Source organism: Pongo abelii, chromosome 4 (assembly GCF_028885655.2).
Source record: "Pongo abelii isolate AG06213 chromosome 4, NHGRI_mPonAbe1-v2.0_pri, whole genome shotgun sequence".
In the NCBI taxonomy this organism is placed as follows: Eukaryota; Metazoa; Chordata; class Mammalia; order Primates; family Hominidae; genus Pongo; species Pongo abelii.
The window spans coordinates 189272770-189298222 of NC_071989.2; the positions used below are offsets into that span (position 1 = coordinate 189272770).

General features: G+C 40.7%; 1 protein-coding gene across 6 annotated transcripts in view; it reads left to right on the top strand.

The window, feature by feature from the left end:
- CNOT6 (CCR4-NOT transcription complex subunit 6) overlaps positions 1 to 25453 on the top strand; it is an 81760-nt gene that overhangs the window by 33050 nt on the left and 23257 nt on the right. For all 6 annotated transcript variants that reach the window (XM_024247107.3, XM_024247109.3, XM_054556673.2 and 3 more), the window contains 2 exons: positions 20191 to 20377; positions 23656 to 23741. In XM_024247107.3, the coding sequence (XP_024102875.1) occupies positions 20191 to 20377; positions 23656 to 23741 (273 nt within the window). The remainder of the gene's footprint in view (positions 1 to 20190; positions 20378 to 23655; positions 23742 to 25453) is intronic.

Consider the following 25453-nt stretch of genomic DNA (forward strand, 5'->3'; position numbering starts at 1 on the left):
GAAGAAGTTCTGTATACACATATAGGGAAAAACCCTCAAGCCATGTTTTTTCTTTGCTCTCACACTACCACAATCATCAACACAAAAGAAGATTTCTGTGACCAAAGGTGTGGGTTTCTTTTCCCCACACACCAAGCAGCAGACACCAGTTAGGTGCCCTCCAATTCAATTCCAACACTATCTTCCTGGAGGTAGCATCAGGTCCCACGGTTTGTGGACTCAGTCCCCAAGACTGCCTTCTCCCCCTTCTGTCACCAGTCCCATGTTTGGGCCTCTAGAGCTTTGACCAGCTTCAAGTTGGGGTTCCCATGACCCCCTCTTTGGGTTCAGTTAATTTGCTGGAGTGGTTCACAGAACTCAGAGAAGCATCTACTTACATTTACCAGTTTATTATAAAGGATATTACGAAGGATACAGATGAAAAGATGCACAGGGCAAGGTGTAGGGGAAAAAGTGCAGTGTCCATGCCCTCCCTGGGCACACCACCCTTCAGGAGGAACCTCATGCATTCAGCTATCTGGAAGCTCTCTGAACCCTGTTCTTTTGGGTTTTTATGGAGGCTTCGTTACATAGGCATGTTTGAAAGCTGTAGAAATGTGATTATTGGACAAGCAAGGCATGTCTGCTCAGACTTTTCTTGGGCTCTCTGCGTAGCATTCCTTCTTCTAAGGTATGGGGCAGGACCGTCTCTGGAATGAGGGTCTTCTGACCCATAGTGAGATTAGAGTCCTGCCTTGGGCAGGGGAAAGAAGGATAGGAGAAGGTCATAGATCCTGTTTCCTGAGGCCTTAAGCACTCCAACATTATAACAAAGACTATGGGAGTTAGGAACCAGGAATCATGGATGAAAACATATATATATATATGTTATATATATATATATCACCGTGTATATATATATGTTATATATATATATATATCACCGTGTATATATATATATCTCACCGTGTATATATATATATATATATAGATATATATATATATCACCGTAATACAACATAGGAAGGAAGAGGGGAGATGCCTCTAAAGTAACCTTTCTTAATTTATTATTATTATTATTATCTAGAGATGAGGTCTTGCTCTGTTGCCCAGGCTGGAATGCAGTGGCATGATTATACAAAGCTCATTGTATCCTTGAATCCCTGGGCTCATGTGATCTTCCCGCCTCACCCTCCTGAGTAATTGGGACTACAGACTCATGCCACCATGCCCGGCTAACATTTTAAAAATTTTCCTTAGAGATAGGGGTCTCCCTTTGTTGCCCAGGCTGGTCTTGAGCTCCTGGCCTCAAGCAGTCCTCCCGCGTTAGCCTCCCAAAGTGCTGGGATTACAGACATAAGCCAACTTACTCAGCCCAGATTGGCTTCTTTAACTTATTTATTTCATTTTTATAGATTTAGGAGGTATAAGTACAGTTTTCTTTTTTATATTTTAACAATCTGTTTATTATTTATTTATCCCTCCATAGAACCACCACTCACACCAAGGAGATTATTAGGAGTGGGTCACCACTTGGGGCCTGGACTCTGAAATCTAAGGCTTCCTCCTCCCTCACTTTATGGCTTAGGTGGCGGCATGGTTCAGGCAAAACTGGTGTCTCCTTTTGGATACTGCAGAAGCAGGACCTAAGCATACCAATAAAGGTGGCCACACCCATCAGGGTTGATTGGCAGGCTGGAAGACAATATTCTCCCAATGAAGGCACTTTTACCTCTATAGGGAGGTGGGAATTGGTTGGTTGGAAGTGTTGTTATTGGGACAGGGAAGAGTTATTTCCATGGAAAACTTATTTGCAGGTTACAGAGAGAAATGAGGGGAGTTTGCCTACACTGGGCCATCTGTGGGGCCAGTGGGGGCTGCTGTATATCTTTGCTACTGAAAGGGGAAGGTTGACATAGGCATTAAAGCCAAAGAGGCTAACCTTAGCAATTAGGCCCAGTACCCCTGCGATGATTTTGGAGTGGTTTCCTTTCTCAACATTGTCGATAATGGAGGTGATTAGGTAGAGGATCCATGCTAAGAGGGTTTGGAAGAAATGACTCCAGGGCCAATTGGTGAATGGTATTTTGGTGTGCAGATCACACACGTAGCTGACAAAATAGCAGCAAGGATCATTTCAGCCACCAACAGGGAGGAATACTCTGGTGTGGAGGCACTTGAAGTAGATCAGGATCACCAGGCACAATGTAATCTTAGCAAACCTGGAGGATTCCCTTTTGGGTGCATAAGAAGTTGGCCTCAGCAGTGGGGGTCCGAGAGGCACTCGGAATCCACAATGGCATGGGCCGGAGTCCCTAGGGATGCAGAAGATGTGCTCACTTGTTCGTGGGGTGGAGGACACTGCACACCCAGCCATCTGGCCTCAGCAGCGGGGGTCCGAGAGGCACTCGGAATCCACCATGGCATGGGCTGGAGTCCCTGGGGACACAGAAGATGTGCTCATTTGTTCATGGGGTCGAGGACACTGCACACCCAGCCATCTGGCTAGGAAGGGGGCCCCTGGGGCAGAGAGAGTCACAAGTACAGTTTTCTTACCAGATATATTGTGTAGTGGTAAAATCTGGCCTTTTAGTGAACATTGTACCCAAAAGGTAACTTTTTCATCTTTTTCGCCCTCCCGTGTTTTGGAGTCTTCAGTGTCTGTTTTTCCACTCTGTATATGCATGTGTACCCATTGTTTAGCTCCCACTTGTAAGTGAGAACATCGGTGTTTGACTGTTTCTGAGTTGTTTTGCTTAGGATAACGGCCTCTAGTTCTGTCCAGGTTGCTGCACAAGATATGCTTTCATTCTTTTTTATAGCTGAGTAGTATTCCTTGGTGTATATATACACTGCATTTTCTTTATCCAGTCATCCATTGTTGGACACTTAGGTTGAGGCCATATCTTTGCTATTGTGAATAGTGCTACAATACACGAGTGCAGGTCATCCTTTTGACGTGATGATTTCTTTCCCTTTGGGGATACCCAGTAGTGGGACTGCTGGATAGAATGGTAGTTGTATTTGTAGTTCTATGAGAAATCGCCATACTGTTTTCCATACAGGTTGTACTAATTTACATTCCCACCAACAACGTTTAAGCGTTCCTTTTTCTTCACATCCTTGCCAGCATCTGTTGTTTTTGACTTTCTAATAGTAGCTTTTCTGAGTGGTGTAAGATGGTATTTCATTGTGGTTTTAATTTGCATTTCTCTGATGATTATTGACGTTGAGCATTTTTTTCATATTTGTTGGCAATTTGTATGTCTTTTGAAAAATATCGTTTCATGTTCTTTGCCCACTTATTAGGGTTGGTTTGTTTGTTTTTTTTTTTTTTGACGGAGTCTTGCTCTGTCGCCCAGGCTGGAGTGCGGTGGCGCCATCTCAGCTCACTGCAAGCTCTGCCTCCCACGTTCACGCCATTCTCTTGCCTCAGCCTCCCGAGTAGCTGGGACTACAGGCACCCGTCACCACACCCGGCTAATTTTTTGTATTTTTTTTAAGTAAAAATGGGGTTTCACCATGTTGGCCAGGATGGTCTCGATCTCCTGACCTTGTGATCCACCTGCCTTGGCCTCCCAAAGTGCTGGGATTACAGGTACGAGCCACCGCGCCCGGCCTAGGGTTTTTTTTTTTTTCATGTTGAGTTGAGTTCCTGGTAGATTCTGTATAGTAACCCTTTGTCAGATGCGTAGTTGTCAATATTTTCTCTCATGCTGTAGACTGTTAATTATCATTATTATTATTTTTGCTGTGCAGAAACTTCTTAATGTAATTAAGTCCCATTTATCTATTTGTTTTGAGATAAGATATCATTGTTCTGTGGCCCAGGCTGGATGGAGTAGTGTAATCTCAAACTCCTGAGCTCTAGTGATCCTCCTGCCTCAGCCTCCTGAGTAGCTGGGACTACAGTTGCACACAACCATGCCTGGCTTTTTTGTTTTGTTTTGTTTTGGAGACAGGATCTCACTTTGTCACCCAGGCTGTAGTGCAGTGATGCCATCTCGGCTCACTGCAGCCTCGACCTCCTGGGTTCAAGTGATCGTCCTGCCTCAGCCCCTCAAGTAGCTGGGACTACAGTGCATGCCACCATGCCCAGCTAAAGGCGAATTTTTATATTTCAGTTTTTTGTAGAGACAGGTCTTGTGTTGCCCAGCTTGGTCTCTAACTCCTGGCCTCAAGTGATCTTCCTGTCTTAACTTTACAAAACACTGGGATAACAGGCATGAGCCACTGTGCCCAGCCAGCTTCTTTAACTTAGTAATAGACATTTATGTTTTCTCTGTGTCTTTTCATGGTTTGATAGCTCATTCCTTTTTAGCACTGAGTAATATTCCATTGTCTGGATGTACCAGTTTATTTACCCACTCACCTACTGAAGGACATCTTGGCTGCCTCCAAGTTTTGGCAATTTTGGTAAAGCTACTATAAACATCTGTGTGCAGTTCTTTGTGTGGACATAAGTTTTCAGCTCCTTTGGGTAAATACCAAGGAGGCATGATTGCTGGATTATATGGGAATAGTGTGTTTAGTTTTGCCAAAAAGTACCAAACTGTATTCTAAAGTGGCTGTATCATTTTGCCCTCCTACCAGCACATCCTTTTCAGGATTTGGTGGTGTTAGTGTTTTGGATTTTTTGCCATCCTGATAGGTGTGTAGCAGTATCTCATTGTTTTAATTTGCGATTCTCTAATGACATGTATATTGGCCATCTTTTCATATGCTTTTTTGCCATGGGTATATCTGCTTTGGTTAGGTGTCTGTTCAAATCTTTTGCCCATTTTTAAATTGGGATGTTTTCCTATTGTTCAGTTTTAAGAGTTTTTTTTTTTTAACTTATTTTTTAAAAAATGCGGATATGTCTTTTGCAAAAATATCTCCCAGTCTGTGGGTTGTCTTACTCTTTTGACAGTGTCTTTCACAGGGCTTAAGTGGTGAATTTAAATGGGACTTTGATTGGGATTCTGTTTAGTCTGTGTATCAAATTAGGAAGAACATCTTGACAGTATTGTGTCTTCATATCTGTGAACATGGAATATCTCCATTTATTTAGTTCTTTGATTTCTTCAGAATTTTGTAGTTTTCCTCATATATAATTTGTAAATATTTTGTTAGATTTATTCCTATTTCTTTCTCTTTTTTTTTTTTCTGTTTTTTGGTGTAAATGGTGTATTTTTAATTCTGAATTCCATTTGTTCATTGCCGGTATATAAGAAAGTGACTAACTTCAGATCTTTTAAGTATTCGCTTATTTGTGATTTAAATAAGTCTTAAGGCTGGGTGCAGTGTCCCACACCAGACCCAGCACTTTGGGAGGCCAGTGTGGGTGGATTATACAGTAGACCAGCCCGGGCAACATGGTGGAACATCTTTTTTTTTTTTTTTTTTGAGACAGAGTCTCACTCTGTTGCCCAGGCTGGAGTGCAGTGGCTGGATCTCCACATATTGTAAGCTCTGCCTCCTGGGTTCAAGCTATTGTCCTGCCTCAGCCTCCCAAGTAGCTGGGACTACAGGTGCACGCCACAACTCCCGGCTAATTTTTTGTATTTTTTAGTAGAGACAGGGTTTCACCGTCTTAGCCAGGATGTCTTGATCTCCTGACCTTGTGATCTGCCCGCCTGGGCCTCCCAAAGTGCTGGGATTACAGGCGTGAGCCACCTCACCTGGCCGGAATATCACCTTTATTAAAAAATACAAGAATTAATGTAATTAATTCTCATTTAATCCCTTCTTAGGCCATGCGCGGTGGCTCATGCCTGTAATCCTAGCACTTTGGGAGACTAAGGGAGGCCGATTGCCTGAGCTCAGGAGTTGAGACCAGCCTGGGCAACACAGTGAAACCCCGTCTCTACTAAAATACAAAAAAAATTTGCCAGGCATAGTGGCGTGCACCTGTAGTCCTAGCTAGTCAGGTGGCCTAGGCAGGAGAATTGCTTGAACCCGGGAGGCGGTGGTTGCAGTAAGCCAAGATTACACCAGCCTGAGCGACAGAGCGAGACTCTGTCTCAAAGAAAGATTATATATATATATATATATACATACATACAAAAAAATTAGCCAGGTGTGGTAGTGTGCAACTGTGGTCCCAGCTACTCAGGAGGCTGAGGTGGGAGGATTACTTTACTTTAGCCCAGGAAGTGGAGGTTACAGTGAGCTGAGATCGCACCACTGTACTCCAGCCTGGGTGACAGAATGAGACCCTGTCTCAAAAGAAAAAAAAATTGTCTGGGTACGGTGGCTCACGACTATAATCCCAACACTTTGGGAGGCCAAGGCAGGCGGATAACAAGGTCAAGAGATGGAGACCATTCTGGCCAACATGGTGAAACCCCATCTGTACTAAAAATACAAAAATGAGCTGAGTGTGGTGGCGTGTGCCTGTAGTCCCTGCTACTCGGGAGGCTGAGGCAGGAGAATTTCTTGAACCTGGGAGGCAGTGGTTGCAGTGAGCTGAGATCATGCCACTGCACTCTAGCCTAGCGACAGAGCGAGACTCCATCTCAAAAAAAAAAAAAAAAAAAATCAGCCAAGCAGGAGGATTACTTGGACTCAGGAGTTTGAAAGCACCCTGGGCAAGATGGCAGGGCCCCAGGGTGAGACCCTATCTCTTTAAAAAAAAAAAAAAAAAAAAAAAAAATACTGCATTTCCTGCTCCTTAAAAGTATTTTTTTTGTAGTTATTCATTATTAGGCTCCTTGTAGTTTAGTTTTCCTTTACTGAGCTTTTCTAAATTTTTTGTTCTTTTCTTGCTTCTATCATTTTTTTAAATATCTTTCACCTTGTTTTGAAATACTAGGTAATAGTTTTTTGGGCATGTTTGGAGTATGCTTTTATAGGAACTTCTTAAAATAATTTTTATGGGATTTGACTTCAGTACTTTTTCTGTTCTTTTTTTTTTTTTTTTTTGAGACGGAGTCTTGTTCTGTCACCCAGGCTGGAGTGCAGTGGCTCGATCTCAGCTCACTGCAAGCTCCGCCTCCCAGGTTCACGCCATTCTCCTGCCTCAGCCTCATGATCCGCCCACCTCGGCCTCCCAAAGTGCTGGGATTACAGGCGTGAGCCACCGCTCCTGGCCTGTTCATTTTCATTTGAATTCAGTTTTTCTAAACTCAGAAGGAGTTGTGACTCGGTAGTTTTACTAATGTCTGTGCTCCCTTTTCTGTAGTTTTCAGAATGTTCACAACTGTGGGAACTTGCTTTCTGAGACTTTCTGGTTCTGTTCCTCTCTCTCATTTTTATCTTTTTCCTTCATCTTTTTTATTCCTATCCTACTAATTTTAATTCCATTTTTGGAGTTTTTTCTCAGTGTGGGGCCTTGGCTGGTCAGTTCCGAGAGTCCCTGGGGCAGAGACTGTTGTACTCTTCCGTTTTAGACTTACTGTGGACACTCTGTACTCACTTGTTACTCATTGGAACTCTATCCCCCCTTGGTTGTAGCGATGTTCTGAAATTGGTGATTTCCAGTGTATACCAGTGGGTTTCCCTTTTTTTTAGTTCCATTAAACACATTTACATTTAATGCAGTTATTGATATGATTAGGGTCAAATAAGTAATATTGTACCATTTCACTTACAAAAGTCTTACAACAATATACAGGCAGTCTCCGACTCACGATGGTTTGCCTTTTGATAGTATGAAAGTGTTGTGTATTCAGTAGAGACCGTAATTGGAGTACCCATATGACCATTCTATTTTTCACTTTCACTACAGTATTCAGTCATTACATGAGATATTCAATACTTGATTAAAAACAGGCTTAGTATTAGATGATTCTGCCCAAATGTAGGCTAATGTAAATATTCTGAGCACATTTAAGGTAGATTAGGTTGAGTTACGATGTTTGGTAGGTTAAGTATATTAAATACATTTTCGACATTTTAAACTTAACGATGTTTTTATTGGGCCCTAACCCCATTGTAAGTTGAGGCTCACCTGTATTTCTGTTTCTCCTCTCCTGGCCTCTATGCTATTGTAGTCGTGTGTGTTATTTCTGCATATGGTGCAAGTCTCAAAATACATTGTTATTTTACTTTAAACACTCAAGTAACAGGAAAATTGGTTAGTATTTTTCCGTATACTTAGCATTTCCAATGTTTTTCATTTCTTTCTAGTGCAAGTTTCTGTAATTTTCCTTCTGACAAAAAGACTTATAATGGGGTCTGCCAGTGATTTTTTGTTTTTGTTTATTTTTTGTATTTTAGGTTTTATGTCTGGAAAAGCCTTTCTGTTGACCTATTTTTGAAAGAGGTTTTTGCTGAGCATAGAAATCTAGATTGACAGTTCATATCTTTCAGTACTTTATTTTCTTTCTTCTTTTTAAATTAAGAATTTTTTTTTTAAGATGGAATCTCACTCTCTTGCCCAGGCTGGAGTGCAATGGCACACTCTCAGCTCACTGCAACCTCCGCCTCCCTGGTTGAAGTGATTCTCCTGCCTCAGCCTCCTGAGTAGCTGGGATTACAGGTGCGCACCACCACATCCAGCTAATTTTTTTATTTTTAGTAGACACGGGGTTTCACCATGTTGGCCAGGCTGGTCTCGAATTCCTGACCTCGTGGTCCGCCCGCCATGGCTTCCCGAAGTGCTGGGATTACAGGCATGAACCACCACAACTGGCCAAGAAAATTTTTTTTTTTTTTTTTTTTTTTTTTGAGACAGAGTTTTACTCTGTTGCCCAGGCTAGAGTGCAGTGGCGCAATCTCAGCTCACTGCAAGCTCCGCCTCCCGGATTCACAGCATTCTCCTGCCTCAGCCTCCCAAGTAGCTGGGACTAACAGGCACCTGCCACCACGCCCTGCTAATTTTTTGTATTTTTAGTAAAGATGGGGTTTCACCTTGTTAGCCAGGATGGTCTCGATCTCCTGACCTCATGATACACCCACCTCAGCCTCTCAATGTGCTGAGATGACAGGCGTGAGCCACCGTGCCTGGCCAGAGAAATTTTTTTTTTGGTATTTGTTTTTTTGTTTTTTTTTTGAGATGGAGTCTTGCTCTGTCTCCCAGGCTGGAGTGCAGTGGCGCAATCTCAGCTCACTGCAAGCTCCGCCTCCTGGGTTCACGCCATTCTCCTGCCTCAGCCTCCCGAGTAGCTGGGACTACAGGTGCCCACCACCACGCCTGGCTAAATTTTTTGTAATTTTGGTAGAGACGGGGTTTCACTGTGTTAGCCAGGATGGCATCGATCTCCTGACCTTGTGGTACACCCACCTCGGCCTCCCAAAGTGCTGTGATGACAGGCGTGAGCCAACGCGCCCGGCCTGAACTCTGATTTTTTAAACAAAAATGAAGTACCACGTTTTGAAATTTGCTTTTTTTGCTTCATTTGTTGTGAACATATTTCCACATCAGTGTATATAACTATTTCATTCTAAAAGAGAATGGCTAAGGAATATTACATGAATGAAACATAATTAAGTATGCGCTATTAATGATCATTTATATTTCTGATTTTTCCCAACAATATATATCTTAGCATACCTGAACAAGTGTTTTCATAAGGTAAATCACAAATTGTGGAATTGATGGGGCAAAGAACACTCAGGTTTAAAATTTTAGTAGATATTACCAGATTGGCTTCAAAATAGTTGCATGTTTCCCAAAATGAAAGAATGTGTCTGTTTCCCCCCTCTTGTCAATATTGGATATTAGTCTTTTTTATTTTGCTATCGTAAACATTTTTTTATTACTATGAAGATTTGTTTTTAATATGACTTTTTTTTTTTTTTTTAAAGATGGAGTCTTGGCTCTGTTGCCCAGGCTGGAGTGCAGTGGCGTGATCTCAGCTCACTGCAAGCTCCACCTCCCAGGTTCATGCCATTCTTCTGCCTCAGCCTCCCAAGTAGCTGGGACTACAGGCACCCGCCACCACACCTGGCTAATTTTTTGTATTTTTAGTAGAGACGGGGTTTCACCGTGTTAGCCAGGATGGTCTCGATCTCCTGACCTCGTGATCCACCCGCCTCGACCTCCTAAAGTGCTGGGAGTACAGGTGTGAGCCACCGCACCTGGCCATGACTTTGTTTTTTAAGTGACCTATTCTTATCCATTGTTCATTTTCCTGTTGATTTCTTTGTTTTCTTTTCTCTCATTATACAACTCACAGGAAATCATGAGGGCAGGGACATGCTATTATTTACCATTCTATCCCCATACCAGCATGGTGGATACTGAAAATTGACTGAATAATGGTTAGCTTCCATATACGTTGGTGTCTTCACCATATAGAAAGAAGTTTTACATTTTAATGAATTCAAACCTGACAACTGTTTTCATATTTGAATTCTAGGATTTGAGTTATGCTGAGAACTATTCTGTTTCATTTCTTTCCTGGTTTTTTGGTACTTAGAAATTTATTCCAGAATTGTGTGTGTATGGTAGGCATCCAAGTTCTCCTTGTCTTCCTGCCTCATGTATGATTTATTCTTTTACTTGGCTTTTTTCCTTTCCCGTATTCCCAGACTTTGTGGTTTTCTTTCTGGCTACCTTCTACCTTCTTGAAATGTCAGCTTATTTTTCTGGCAGATAGAATTATGATCACCCTCTGTGGGAAAATGAGCTATACAAATTGGCAGCCTTTTAAAATGAACCACCATAAATCCGTAGAAGTTGTATGTCTCCATTCAGGAGCTCTATTTGCTTCTTTAGGAATACCCTTCCCTCTCTTGAGTGAAGAGGGCAAAGACACAGAAAACGTAGTAGGGAACCAGGCGCAGTAGCTCACGCCTATAGTTCCAGCTACTTGGGAAGCTGAAGAAGGAGGATCACGTGAGCCTAGGAGTTAAAGGCTGCAGTGAGCTATGAGCAAGCACACCACTGCATTCCAGCCTGGGTGACAGAATGAGACCCTGTCTCAATAAAACAACAAATTGTTTTATATTAAATGCCTTATTCATATTGAATATCAGCTATGTGTTTTCAGTTTTATGAATGGAAAATTAAGTAAATTTTGTTCTACAAATAGCTTGTGGTGTGGTGTCTGTTCTGTTTATAGCAAAGTAAGGGAAATACCTTCTTGGATTAAGATAGATTTTATTATACAGTTTTACTGAAGTATAGTTGACATTCAAAATTGGCATGTATAAAGTGAATAATGTGTATATTTTGACTGTGTACACCTGTGAAACCATCACCACAATCAAGAATGATCATATTCATCGATCCTGAAAGTTTGTGATCCTTCCTTCCCCACCTCTCCTGTTTCTCCATTCCTTCCCCTATTTCTAAGCAACCGCTGTTCTGCTTTCTAGAACCATAGATTAGTGTGCATTTTGTGGAATTTTTGTATAAATGATGTTATACAGTATGTACACTTATTTCTTTTTTTCATGCAAATGGACACCTTGCATTTTTTTTGTTGTTTTTGGTGATTTTGGTCTGCTCTTATCCTCTATACTTATTCTGTAGTTCATCCATAGTGTTTTGTTGGTTTTTAGTAGTTCATTCTTTTTTATTACTGAGTGGTAGTCCATTGTATGGCTACGCCAGCATTTGTTTATTTGTTCTCCTGTTGAACACACTAGGGTTGTTTCCAATATTTGACTATTACAAATAAAGCTGCCGTGAACATTCCCCTTTGTGTGGGCATAACTTTTATTTCCTAAAAAATGGAATTGATCATATGGTAAGTATGTTTAACTTTTTAAAAAACTGAATCTGGTTTGCAAAGATGTCTTGTTTTATATTCCTACTAGATGTCTTTGATCCATGCCCTCACCAACACAAGTCTTAAATTTAGCCATTCTTCTGGCTATGTAGTGCTATCTCAGAGTGGTTTAAATTTGCATGTCCCTAATGACTCCCAATTTTGAGCATCTTTTCATGTGATTATTTGCCATCTGTTTATATCTTCTTTGGTGAAGTGTCTGTTAGATCTTTAACTCGGTTTGAAAATTATGTTTTATTTCTTTCTCTTTTTTATAGACAGAGTCTTGCTTGGCTAATTTTGTATTTTTAGTAGAGATGGGGGTTTCACCATATTGGCCAGGCTGGTCTTGAACCCCTGACCTTCAGTGATCTGCCTGTCTCGGCCACCCAAAGTGCCGGGATTACAGGCATGAGCCACTGCACCTGGCCCCTCTTTTTCTGTCTCTGTCACTCTTTCTCTTTCTCTCCTTTTTTTCTTTCTTTCTTCCTTTCTCACTCTCTTTCTTTTTCTTTTCTTTTTTTCTTTTGACATGGGGTCTTGCTTTGTCACCCAGGGTGGAGTACAGTGGCACAGCCTTAGCTAACTATGACCTTGAACTCCTGCGCTCAAGTGATCCTCCCACCTCAGCCTCCCGAGTAGCTTGGAATTATGGGTGTGTGCCACCGTGTCTGGCTAATTTTAATTTTTGTAGAGACTGAAATCAGCCTAGGCAACATAGTGAGACCCAAACTCCTGGCCTCACATGATCCTCCCGCCTCCACATCCCAAAGTGCTAGGATTAAAGGCGTGAGCCACCGTGCCCTGCTTTGTTTTCTTAATATTGAATTTTGAGAGTTTTATATAATAAGCCCTGAAATTAGGTAATATTAGCCCTATAGCTGTGTTCTTTTTCAACATTGTTTAGATGTTTTCTTTTTTTTGTTTTTTTTTTTGTTTTTTGAGATGGAGTCTTGCTCTGTTGCCCAGGCTGGAGTGCAGTGGCACGATCTCGGCTCACTGCAAGCTCCGCCTCCCCGGTTCGCCACTCTTCTGCCTTAGCCTCCCGAGTAGCTGGGACTACAGGCGCCCACCACCACGCCAGGCCAATTTTTTGTATTGTTAGTAGAGATGGAGTTTCACCATGTTAGCCAGGATGGTCTGGATGGTCTTGATCTCCTGACCTCGTGATCCACCTACCTCGGCCTCCCAAAGTGCTGGGGTTACAGGTGTGAGCCACCATGCCCAGCCTCAACATTGTTTAGATGTTTTCTAAGTCCTTTGAATTTCCGTATGAATTTTAGGATCGGTTTACAAATTTCAAGCTTGTTGGCATTTTTGGGGGAATTGTGTGTGAATTCTGTAGACCAGTTTGGGGAGAGCTAACCTCTTAATGATACTGAGTTTTCTCACCTGTGAACCCCATGTATCTCTTCATTTATTTTGGACATCCTTACTTTCTCTTAGCATTGTTTTGTAGTTTTGACTGTACGTTTTTTTTGTCAGATTTATCTCTTAAGTATTCATAATTTTGATGATGTTGTAAATTGTGTCATTTTAAATTTCAATTTCTGATTGTTCATTGCTAGTATACAGAAATATACTTTTTTTATATTGATTTTGTATCCTATGACCTTGCTAAATTTTCTTATTAGTGACATTTTTGTAAATACCATAGGATTAGTTGCATAAATATGTACATAAATAATAAAGACAGTTTTACTTCTGCCTTCCAAGTCCTTTATTTTTCTTGCTTTATCGTGCTGGCTAGAACCTCCAGTATAATGCTTAATGGGTATAGTGAGAGTGGACATTCTTTCTTTGCTTCTCAGGAGGAAACCATTCATTCCTTTACCAATAAACTTTTTGTAGATGTCCTTTATCAAGGTTAAGAAGTTCTATTTTTATTTATTTATTTATTATTATTTTTTTGAGGTGGAGTTTTGTTCTTGTTGCCCAGGCTAGAGTGCAATGGCACGATCTTGGCTCACTGCAGCCTCCACCTCCCAGGTTCAAGGGATTCTCCTGCCTCAGCTTCCCGAGTAATTGGAACTACAGGCGTGCCCCACCACGCCTGGCTGAATTTTTGTATTTTTAGTAGAGATGGGGTTTTACCATGTTGGCCAGGCTGGTTTTGAAAGAATTAATAGTTCTTTTTTTGAGTGGGCTTTGGTAGCCTCTGTGTATGAAATTGTCCATTTCATGTAGTTTGTTGTATTTATTGGAATAATGTTCAAAATATTTTTATAATCTTTTAATAATGTATCAAGTTATAAGTTACCTATAGGAGACTTCACCCTTCTTAGTGTATGGTTATAGAAGTTTTGGCAAACCTACAGTTGTGTAACTAGCACTAAAATCAAGATAGAAGCCAGGCCCAGTGGCTCACACCTGTAATCCTATCACTTCGGGAGGCTGAGGCAAGCAGATCACCTGAGCTCAGGAGTTCGAGACCACTCTGGACAACACAGTAAAACCCTGCCTCTACTAAAATACAAAAGAATTAGCCAGCATAGCAGCGTGCTCCTGTAGTCCCAGCTACTCGGGAGGCTGAGGCAGGAGAATTGCTTGAACCCGGAGATGGAGGTTACAGTGAGCTGAGATCACACCACCGTACTCCAGCTTGGGCAACAGAGGGAGACTCTGTCTCAAAAAAATAAAAGTAAAAGGATGGAGAATGGTTCTGTTGCCCCTAGTCCCACTCACTAGGGAGGCTGAGGTGGGAGTATCCCTTAAGCCTGGGAGTTCAAGTGCAGCCTGGTCAACACTGTGAGACCTTGTCTATATTTAAAACAAAAAAAAAAAAGTTCTGTTGTTCCCCCAAATCTCTAGTGACAGTAGTCAGCCTCCTTCCTTCACCCAGAGCCTCTGATCTTTTTTCTGTTCTTATAGTTTTTTTCTTTGTAAGAATGCCATATATAGCATAATAGAGTATGTAGCCTTTTACATTTCGTACAAGCTGTATGAGTGAGTAGTTCATTATTCAGTAGCAATTCAGTGTCTTCATGTATCATTATGTGATCATTTCCCAGTTGAAGAATTTTCTTTGAGTTGTTTACTGTTTCTGGAAATCATGCATGAAGCCACTGTAAACATTTGAACAGATTTTTTATGACCTATATCTTTTTAATACTTAAAAATATATAGTGTTTTTGATCTTTCATTCCAGATCATAGTAATTTATGTCTTTTCTCTTTTTCTCCTGATCAGTCTGGCTGGAGGTTTATCAGTTTTACTCTGCCTCTCAAAGAACTGGCTTTGTTTCTCCTGATCAGTCTGGCTAGAGGTTTATTAGTTTTACTCTGCCTCTCAAAGAACCGGCTTTGGGGTTTTTGGATTAGTCAGTGTTCCCTTACATATTTCATTGACCTCTGCTCTTAGGCTTGTCTCCTTTCTTCTGCTTAGTTTGCATTTAAATGTTTTCCCCCAGTTTGTTAAGATAGAAGTCATTGATTTGAGGCTTTACTTCTTTTCTAGTGTGGTATAAATTTTCTTGTAAGTACTGCTTTAGCTACATCCCACAAAATTTGATGTCTTTTTTTGTTTTCATTTTCATTCAGTTCAAAATACTTCTGATTACCCTTTTGATTTCTTCTGACCAGGGAGTTATTTAATTTCCAATATTTGGCTATTCTCCAGATATCTTTGTTGATTTCTAATTTAATTCCAGCATATTTTTGTCAGAAAACATACTGTTTGATATTTTAATCTTTTAATTTTTCAGTTTGTTTAATGGCCCAGCATGTGATTTGTCATGGTAAATATTCTTTGTGTACTTGGAAAGAATGTGTATTCTGGCCGGGTGCAGTGGCTCACACCTGTAATCCCAGCACCTTGGGAGGCCGAGGTGGGTGTACCACAAGGTCAGGAGTTTGAGACCAGCCTGGCCAATATGGTGAAACCCAGTCTCTAATAAAAATACAAAAATTAGCAGGGCATAGTTGTGGGTGCCTGTAATCCCAGCTACTCAGGAGGCTGAGGCAGGAGAATCCCTTGAACCCAGGAGGTGGAGGACATAGTGAGCCAAGTGTATTCTACTGTTATTGGGTAAAGTATTATAGAAATATTAATGAGGTCAAGTTTGTTGATAGTTTTGTTCAGGTCTTCTATATCCCTTCTGATTTTCTTGTTAATTGAGAGGTTCTGAAGTCTCTGTGGGTTTGTCTGTTTCTTCCTGCAGTTCTATCGTGTTTTGCTCATATTTTGTTACTAGTTGCATAAACATTTAGGATTGTATGTCCTTTTGATGAGTTGACTCATTTATTATTATGACTCATCATTATGAAGTGTGACCTCTTTCTCCCTGGGAATGTTCTTTGCTCTAAAATCTACTATGTTATTAGTATAGCCGTTTCTTTTTTTTTTTTTTTTTTTGATTAGTATTAGCATTATGTATATTTATTCATACTCAGATTCTATTTGTCTTTATATTTGAAGTATATTTCTTGCAGGCAGTGCAGAATTTGGTCTTTTTTAAAAATGCAAATTGGCAACCCATTTTATTTGGGTTGTTTCCACCATTTGATTTTTTTTGTTTGGTTTTGGTTTGGTTTGGTTTGGTTTTTTTTTTTGAGACGGAGTCTGGCTCTGTCACCCAGGCTGGAGTGCAGTCGTGCAGTCTCAGCTCACTGCAAGCTCCACCTCCCGGGTTCACGCCATTCTGCTGCCTCAGCCTCCCAAGTAGCTGGGACCACAGGTGCCCGCCACCTTGCTCGGCTAATTTTTTGTATTTTTAGTAGAGATGGGGTTTCACCATGTTGGCCAGGATGGTCTCGATGTCCTGACCTCATGATCCACCCACCTCGGCCTCCCAAAGTGCTGGGATTACAGGCGTGAGCCACAGCACCCAGCCCAACCATTTGATTTTAATGTGGTTATTCCTATGGTTAGATTTAAAATTCACCATCTTGCTATTTTTTAATTCATATCATTTATTCTTTGTTCTATTTTTTCTTCACTCTCTTGTTTTGAAATAATAAAGCTATTTTTTCTTCACTGTCTTGTTTTGAAATAATAGAGCTTTTTTTTTAATCATTCCATTTTACCTCCTTTGTTTGACTTTTTTGGCTATAACTCTTCGATTTATTAGTTAGGGTTTATGGTGTCTTTTACTTATCACAGTGTGCTGTCAAGTACTAGTACACCTCTTTACATGCAGATAATAACCCAACAGTACGCTTTTGTTTCCTCCTCCCATCCATTATTTCTTTGTGATGTGTCACTTCTGCATATGTCATAACACCCACGGTATCTTATTTCTAATATTGCTTTAAGTAGTCAATTACATTTTAAATAGATATAGAGAAAATAATCTCATATATACCCATGTGTTCACTGTTTCTAGTGTTCATTTCTGTTAATGTAGATTTCCATCTGGTATTTTATTTCTTCTGCTTAAAGAATTTTCTCTAATTTCCTATCAGGTAGATCAACTGGCAATGAATCATTTCACCTTTTCTATACAGGTTGAGTATCGCTTAACTAGAATATCCCTTGGGATCAAAAGTGATTTGGATTTCAGATTTTTTTTTTTTGAATGTTTACATATATGTATGTGATGAGATATCTTGGGGTTGGAACCCAAGTCTAAAACTTGAAATTCATTTATGGTTCATATATACTTTATACAAATAGCCTGAAGGTAATTTATTCAATATTTTAAATTTTGTGCATGAAACCAAGTTTATGTACATTGAACCATCAGAAAGCAAGGAAGTCACTATTTCATGTCATTGTTCAAAAATGCAGGTTTTGAAGCATTTTGGATTAGGGTTGTTCAAGCTTTGTCAGAAGTTAATTTGCCTTCATTTTTGGAAGCTATTTTTGGTAATTTGCTAGGTTGACAGGATTTTTTTTTTCCTTACAATACATTAAAGTTTTTACTCCTGGCCAGGCGCTGTGGCTCACGCCTGTAATCCCAGCACTTTGGGAGGCCAAAGCAGGCAAATCACCTGAGGTCAGGTGCTCGAGACCAGCCTGGCCAACATGGTGAAACCCCATCTCTACTAAAAATATGAAACTTAGCTGGGCATGGTGGTGTGTGCCTGTAATCCCAGCTACCCAGGAGGCTGAGGCAGGAGAATCGCTGGAACCTGGGAGGCGGAGGCTGCAGTGAGCTGAGATCGCGCCACTGCACTCCAACCTGGGCAACAGAGTGAGACTCCATCAAAAAAAAAAAAAAAAAAAAAAAAGATTTTGCTCCTCTGTCAGTCTCCCTTATTGTTTACAGCTGGGAGTCTGCTGCATTTTATCTTTGCTCCTCCTATGTGAAATGTTTTTCCCCTCCTCTGGTGGCTTTTCAGATTTTCTCTTTTAAGCCATTTGATTAAGATGTACTTGTAATTTTCTTTTCTTTTTATGAAATTTTCATACGTTTGGGTTCATGGAGTTGTTTGTTTGTTTTGAGCTGGAGTCTCACTCTCGCCCAGACTGGAGTGCAGTGGCGCCAGCTCAGCCTACTGCAACCTCCACCTCCCGGGTTTAAGCGATTCTCCTGCCTCAGCCTCCCTAGAAGCTGGGATTACAGGCGCCCACCACGCCCACCAGCATACCCAGCTAATTTTTGTATTTTTAGCAGAGATAGGGTTTCACCGTGTTGGCCAGGCTGGTCTTGAACTCCTGACTTCAGGTGATCTGCCCGCCTCAGCTTCCCAAAGTGCTGGGATTACAGGCATGAGCCACCGCATCCTGCCCTCATTAAGCTTTTTGTATCTGTGAGTTTAGAGTTTTCATCAAACATAGACATTTTCTGTTGTTTTTTCTCTTGTGTAACACCTTGATATACAATTCACACACTGTACAGTTCACCCATTTAAAGTGCCAGTTGAGTGGGTTTTGTATATTCACAGAGTTGTGCCACATTTGCCACAATCAGAACATTTCATCATCCCCAAAATGAGCCCTGTACCCATTAGCAGTCCTTCCTCTGACATTTAGGAACAAAATCTAGCCTCAGTTCTGTGTGAACTTGGGGGTTGCTGCCTCCACAATCCTTTCAGGTGTTTTTTTCCCTCTGGCTCAGGTAGCTTCTCACATGCATGTGCCGATCAATACCCTGTTGACAACCTGAGCCAGGGCGTGGGGGCCCCATCAGATCTCCAGACTTCTCTCTGTTCTCTTCTCTTCTCTCTGATGTTCTGCCGCTTGATTTCTAATCACCTTGGCTTCCCTGGACTTCCTGTCTCTGGAACTCAGGGAGGATCACTGTCCTCTACCTGGGATTCCCCTCCTTGGGCTGCCTCCTGTAAGTGCTGTCCAAGGAGTAAGCTGAGACAGTTATAGGGTCTACCCTGTTTGTTTCCCACCCTTCAGGAATGACTCTCCTGCATTGGTTGGTGTCTCATCTTAGAAATTTGCTGATCCATGTATATTATCTGCTATGATGGTTGTCACAGGTGGCATGGTAGATTTAGTTCCTGTTACTCTATGTTGGTAAGAAGTCTCAAGGTTGCGTTTTCTTCAGCCAATAGAAAATTAATCAGTTCTGAAAGACTGGTATGTTTTTATTACATTTGTTTCATTCTCTCTCAGATTAGATCCTGAACCAGTAAGGAGATTATGGGGAACATTCTTAGATTGTAGAAACCATTGACAATTTATCAAAGTGTCAAAGTACAGATTTACTATTGCATTGAAAGGTTTTATCATTCTGTTCTTAGTCACTGAATCTTGTGCCTACTACTATTTGATTATAAAGGTCTGACTTACTATCTGAAGTGTTTCTGGGCAAGTGTTTTTACTTGTTACCATATAATATAAACGCTGCTTAGCCATGTGGTTCTTCGTGCAGTTATCACTAGGATACTCTGTTCTTAAAACTCAACTAACCTAAGAGTACCTTGTGTTCCTTTTTGTTTTTAAGCAAAATTCTTGTTTTCTGGAGATATGAACAGCCTCTGAGATAGTAGCATTTGTGTTATTTTACATAAGTCCAAACCAGTCATGATGTTCAGATATTGGATTTGTCATTACTGTAAATTAATCACATTTCCCTTTCATATCTGAGATCATTTTAAAGGATAAATTCGGCTGGGCGCGGTGGCTCACGCCTGTAATCCCAGCACTTGTGGAGGCCAAGGCGGGCAGATCATGAGGTCAGGAGATCGAGACCATCCTGGTTAACACCGTGAAACCCTGTCTCTACTAAAAATAGAAAAAAATTAGCCGGGCATGGTGGCGGGTACCTATAATCCCAGCTACTCGGGAGGCTGAGGCAGGAGAATGGCGTGAACCCGGGAGGCGGAACTTGCAGTGAGCCGAGATCGTGCCACTGCACTCCAGCCTGGTCAAGAGCGAGACTCCGTTTCAAAAAAAAAAAAAAGGATAAATTCTTTTTGTGCTCCTAAAAATAAAGATGCAATCTAAGTAGTATTGGTACATTAACTTTTTATTTTAACCTGCTAAGTGAGGAACTTATAACTTAATCATAGCAATGAATTGTAGAATAGGTAAGATTTCCTGTTAACCCCTTCTTACAAGTTTTTGGATAATAATTTAAGTTACTCATAAAAACATCTAAATGTTACTGAATCTACAGAACAAATTGTAGAGAAAACTGTATAATCCGTTCCTGTATTTTTTTCTCTTACAGGAAAAGTAAGAAGCTTAAGTGCATCTTTGTGGTCACTAACTCACCTGACAGCTTTGCATTTGAGTGACAATTCCCTGTCCCGAATTCCTTCAGACATTGCCAAGCTTCACAATCTGGTGTATTTGGACCTGTCATCTAATAAAATTCGTAGCTTACCTGCAGAACTCGGAAACATGGTATCACTCAGGTATGCAGATTCAACTTAATACATGCTAGCTATATGACCCCTAAAACAAAATATAGGTCAGGCGCAGTGGCTCATGCCTGTAATCCTAGTGTTTTGGGAGGCTGCGGGAGGATCATGAGGTCAGGAGATCGAGACCATCCTGGCTAACACGGTGAAACCCCATCTCTACTAAAAATACAAAAAATTAGCTGGGCATGGTGGCAGGCGCCTGTAGTCCCAGCTACTCAGGAAGCTGAGGCAGGAGAACGGTGTGAACCCAGGAGGTGGAGCTTGCAGTGAGCCGAGATCACACCACTGCACTATAGCCTGGGTGACAGAGCGAGAGTCCGTCTCAAAAAAAAAAAATAAAACTAAAAAAAAAAAAAAAATTTGTTGTGTTAGGAAACAAAACTGTTCATTTAATGGTATTTGAATAAAAGGAAACATAACTGTCCTTTATAACTTTATGGTTTTGTTTTTTGGGAAAATTGAATGTCAGCTAATAATAAGTAGATCATTGGCTGAATTTTTAAATTACTGTATTTTGTGTAATAGACTTTATTTTTGAATGAAAAAGTTTGGACAGAGACGGGGTAGACTGCAAGGGACTTAGGTTATCCCACATACTTCCTCATGACAAACAGGGCACCATACCGTGCTTAACACAGGGTCCAGGAAACCACTGCCAATTGGTGAAACCTTTTTTGCCATCCCAGGGCTTGTATGTTTAATAGTAGTAAAGCCTGGACTTGAAAGAGCTAGAATTAATGATTAAATTTGGAGGCCTGTAGCATGAAATACATAGCATTTGGATTCACATGTGTAAGTTCAGGTTGGAATCTTAACTTTGCCATTTACGAGTTGTGTGATCTTGGACAACCTTCTTGACCCAGGATAAAAGATATTTGAGATAATGGGTAAAAAAACACTAGTACCTTGCCTGGCATATACTGTATTTTAAGAAATGGTAATTGCAGGTTGCATGCGGTGGTTCATGTCTGTAATCCCAGTACTTTGAGGGGCTGAGGTGGGCTGATTGCTTGAGCCCAGGTGTTTCAGACCAGTCTGGTCAACATAGTGAGAACCTGGTCTCTACAAAAAAAAAATCCCCAAATAATTAGCTGGGCTTCGTGGCATGCACCTGTAGTCCCTGCTACTTGGGAGGCTGAGGTGGAGGGATGGCTTGATCCCAGGAGGTTGAGGTTGCAGTGAGCAGTGATCATGCCACTGCACTCCAGCCTGGGTGACAGAGCAAGACCCTGTCTCTACCGTCCTCCCCCCTAGAAAATAAGAAAGAAAAGAAATGGTCATTTCTCTTTATTTTGATAGAGATGAGGGTCTTGCTATGTTGCCCAGGCAGGTCTTAAACTCCTAGCTTCAAAAGATCCTCCCATCTTGGCCTCCCAGAGAATTGGGATTTCAGGCATGAGCCACTGTGGCTGGCCCATTATTATTATTATTATTATTTTACTTCTGTTTTATAAGGTAGATAAGATCTAACCAAGTTAACTATAAAGTTAAATTCCATGTATTATGTTAACCCCAATGGAATATTTTGTACTATTTCATATTAACTGACTTTTTGACATGGTTCCACTGGCTTTTCTGCTGCCTTCTGCCATTAGCCATGTAGTAAAAAGGAATAATGACCTTTTGAAAGGTCTTTGCCTCTCTTGCTCCTACTCCAGCCTTTTGACTTTTTTTTAGGTTTAATTGAGTTTATTCTATGACTGTTTTTAGTCCTCTGAAACAAATTTACTTGAAGGACCTCCTTTTCTTTTTCTTTCTCTTTTTCTTCTTTTTTTTTTTTGGAGACGGAGTTTTACTCTTGTCGCCCAGGCTGGAGTGCAGTAGTGTGATCTCGGCTCACTGCAACCTCTGCCTCTGGGTTCAAGTGATTCTCCTGCCTCAGCCTTTCGAGTAGCTGGGATTACAAGCGTGTGCCACCATGCATGGCTAATTTTTGTATTTTTAGTAGAGACGGGGTTTCACCATGTTGGCCAGGCTAGTCTCGAACTCCTGACCTCAAATAATCTGCCTGCCTCGGCCTCCCAAAGTGCTGGGATTACAGGCGTGAGCCACAGTCCCAGCCGAGGGCCTTCCTTTTTTCTGTGTATTGCATTTGGAAATAAACAGGAGCCAAGTATCAGAACTTTCTCTTCTTGTTCGGTTTACAGCCACACAGACCTTCTGGCTTGCTCAGTAATCAAGATTCATTTAAATGTCAAAAATCAAAGATTATAGAAATAGATTTCTTGCACACTTAAAAACTGACAAATAGGCTGGGCAGGGTGGCTCACGCCTATAATCCCAGCACTTTGGGAGGCCGAGGCGGGCAGATCACAAGGTCAGGAGATTGAGACCATCCTGGCTAACACGGTGAAACCCCGTCTCTACTAAAAATACACACAAAAAATTAGCCAGGCATGGTGGCGGATGCCTCTAGTCCCAGCTACTCGGGAGGCTGAGGCAGGAGAATTGCATGAACCCAGGAGGCGGAGCTTGCAGTGAGCCGAGATCGCGTCACTGCACTCCAGCCTGGGCGACAGAGCGAGACTCCGTCTCAAAAAAAAAAAAAAAATTGACAAATAAAACTTAATGTGTTACATTGCCACTGTATCAGTATTGGGTCTCTGGTTGTTCTTTCCCCTCATGTCCCCCCTGCCCACCCTTGAAGATTCCTTTGATATTTATAGTATGATTATCTCTGCAAAACAAATTATTAAGAATAATCATGAATAGTTAATACAGCTGTTATTTTTTAAATGCAACTTTAGTTGATAGCAATCATAGGCTTAATTGTGCAGCTGTTATAAGCTCTTTTGAGTCGTTAACTAAATGATCATTTTAGTTCTCTTTTAAGAATTCACATGGTAGGCTGCTTTATTATTTCCACTTTCTTAAATGTGTAGTAGACCCCACATGTACTAGACCAGTGATACTCAGTGTGGTCTGTGACCTGGTGCCAGTTTGCAAACTGTCTTGCCAGTCTGCAGTGAGATTAATACAGCAGTTGAGTAATTTTATATGTCTGTTAAATCTAATACTTTTTAAAAATTCGGTCTTATATTTTGTCCTTTTCCCCCATTATTTCATTTTTTCTAGTAATTTGTTTCTTGTATTCTCTGGCAGTTTTTTTTTTTTTTTTTAAACCACGTGTTGTTTAAGAAACCCTGTACTAGACATTGAAATATAATGTAACAATTTTTCATTCTTAGGTGCTTATATTCCTAGAAACGTTGTTGTTGATTTTAACTGTTAAAGGCTAACATATTTTTCTGGAATTTTTACATCAACAGGGAGCTCCATTTAAATAACAACCTGTTACGAGTTCTACCTTTTGAGCTGGGAAAACTGTTTCAGTTGCAGACTTTAGGCCTGAAAGGTATGACTTCCATATTTGTACTTCTTATGGTTCGTGTATATGTCTTTGAATTTAAAGAAGCCAAGAATCTTTCTGCTAGGGGATTCTTTTAAAGACTCATTTTCCCCAAGACTTCATCAGTTTCTTAGCTATATCGCAATGGTTTTATTCTCTGTTCAGCTATAGACTATCTACTAGTCTTATTCTCTGTTCAGCTATAGACTAGTCTTTGTTTTCTTTTTTTTGCTCCGGGCCCAGCCCTTCTTTTCTAGCCTCTGTTTTAATGAACCCTGTGTTCTGGTGACACATCCCTGAGGCTATACTTTCTTTATTTCGTCATATTATAAACAGCTGTTTTTCTTAGATTCAAATCTCAAAAAAATGGAGCCTGTCATATAGTACAGAAAACAGTAAGTAGAAAATTTTGACCATTTGAACCTGCTGATGATCAAGATTTAAGCATATTTTTAAAAACTTGATTTATGAGAACTTGTGATTATAGGGCCATAATTGATCCAGCAAGAACTATTAGGAAATAAATATTTTTTAAGCCAACAATAGTGAAAGTTATATTTTGACAATATGTCAATGCCTGTACATTTTTTATCATGTTAAGCGGCTCTTCACCAGCCTTAGGTAGGTGTGCTAGCCTACTGTACAGTTGCTTCTTCAAAAAAGTCACTAATGAAGTCGTCAAGATTTGCACCTTTAGGCCGGGCACGGTGGCTCACACCTATAATCGCAACACTTTGAGAGGCTGAGGTGGGCAGATACCTTGAGGCCAGGAGTTCAAGACCAGCATGAGCAACATGGCAAACCCAATCTCTACCAAAAATACAAAAGTCAGCTGGGCATGGTGGTTCCCACCTGTAGTACCACCTACTTAGGAGGCTGAGGCATGAGAATTGCTTGAACCTGGGAAGCGGAGGTTGAAGTGAGCTGACATTGTGGCACTGCACTCCAGCCTGGGTGACAGAGCGAGGCTGTGTCTTTAAAAAAAAAAAAAAAAAAAAAAGAGGAATTGCACTCTTAGTTTCTTAAAAATACAGTTATATAAAAGGTTTTAGTCCTGTAAATATTTTATACAACATAAAATAACAGTTTTTTAAAAAATAAATACAAATATATGTTTTAAAATGTATGGAAAATCATATTCAACAGACATCAGCATTGTAAATGGTTTGGAATGTTTTTTTCTGTGTGGGCTGAAGTAGCTAAGGCTTCTAAAAATAAAGGCCAGTGAAATGAAATGCAAGATGAAGATGCCCTTTTCTGTTATATTTCCCAGTCTAGCTCTTTCTAAATTTGAAGAACAGAAAAGTACTGTGTGGCAAAGTGTCCATATACTGACTGCCAGAATTAACAGTGAATACTTTATCATTTTTGTGTATAATTTTTTTAATGCAAAAGAAATGGAACATTACAGAATGTTGAGACCCTCTTTGTTCTTCCAGTCTTCCTCATGGCAAGAGGTATGTTTTTCCAATTCAAGGTTTTCATAATCGTACAGTATATATTTTACAAACTGTAATTCGTACTCACTAAGGCTTTTCACAAACTTTATTTGAAGTTAGGGTCACCAGTCACAAATTTGCTTCTTTTTTTTTTTTTTTTTTTTTTTGAGAGGGAGTCTCTGTCGCCCAGGCTGGAGTGCAGTGGCATGATATTGGCTCAATGCAGCCTCCTTCTCCCAGGTTGAAGCAATTCTTCTGCTTTAGCCTCCCGAGTAGCTG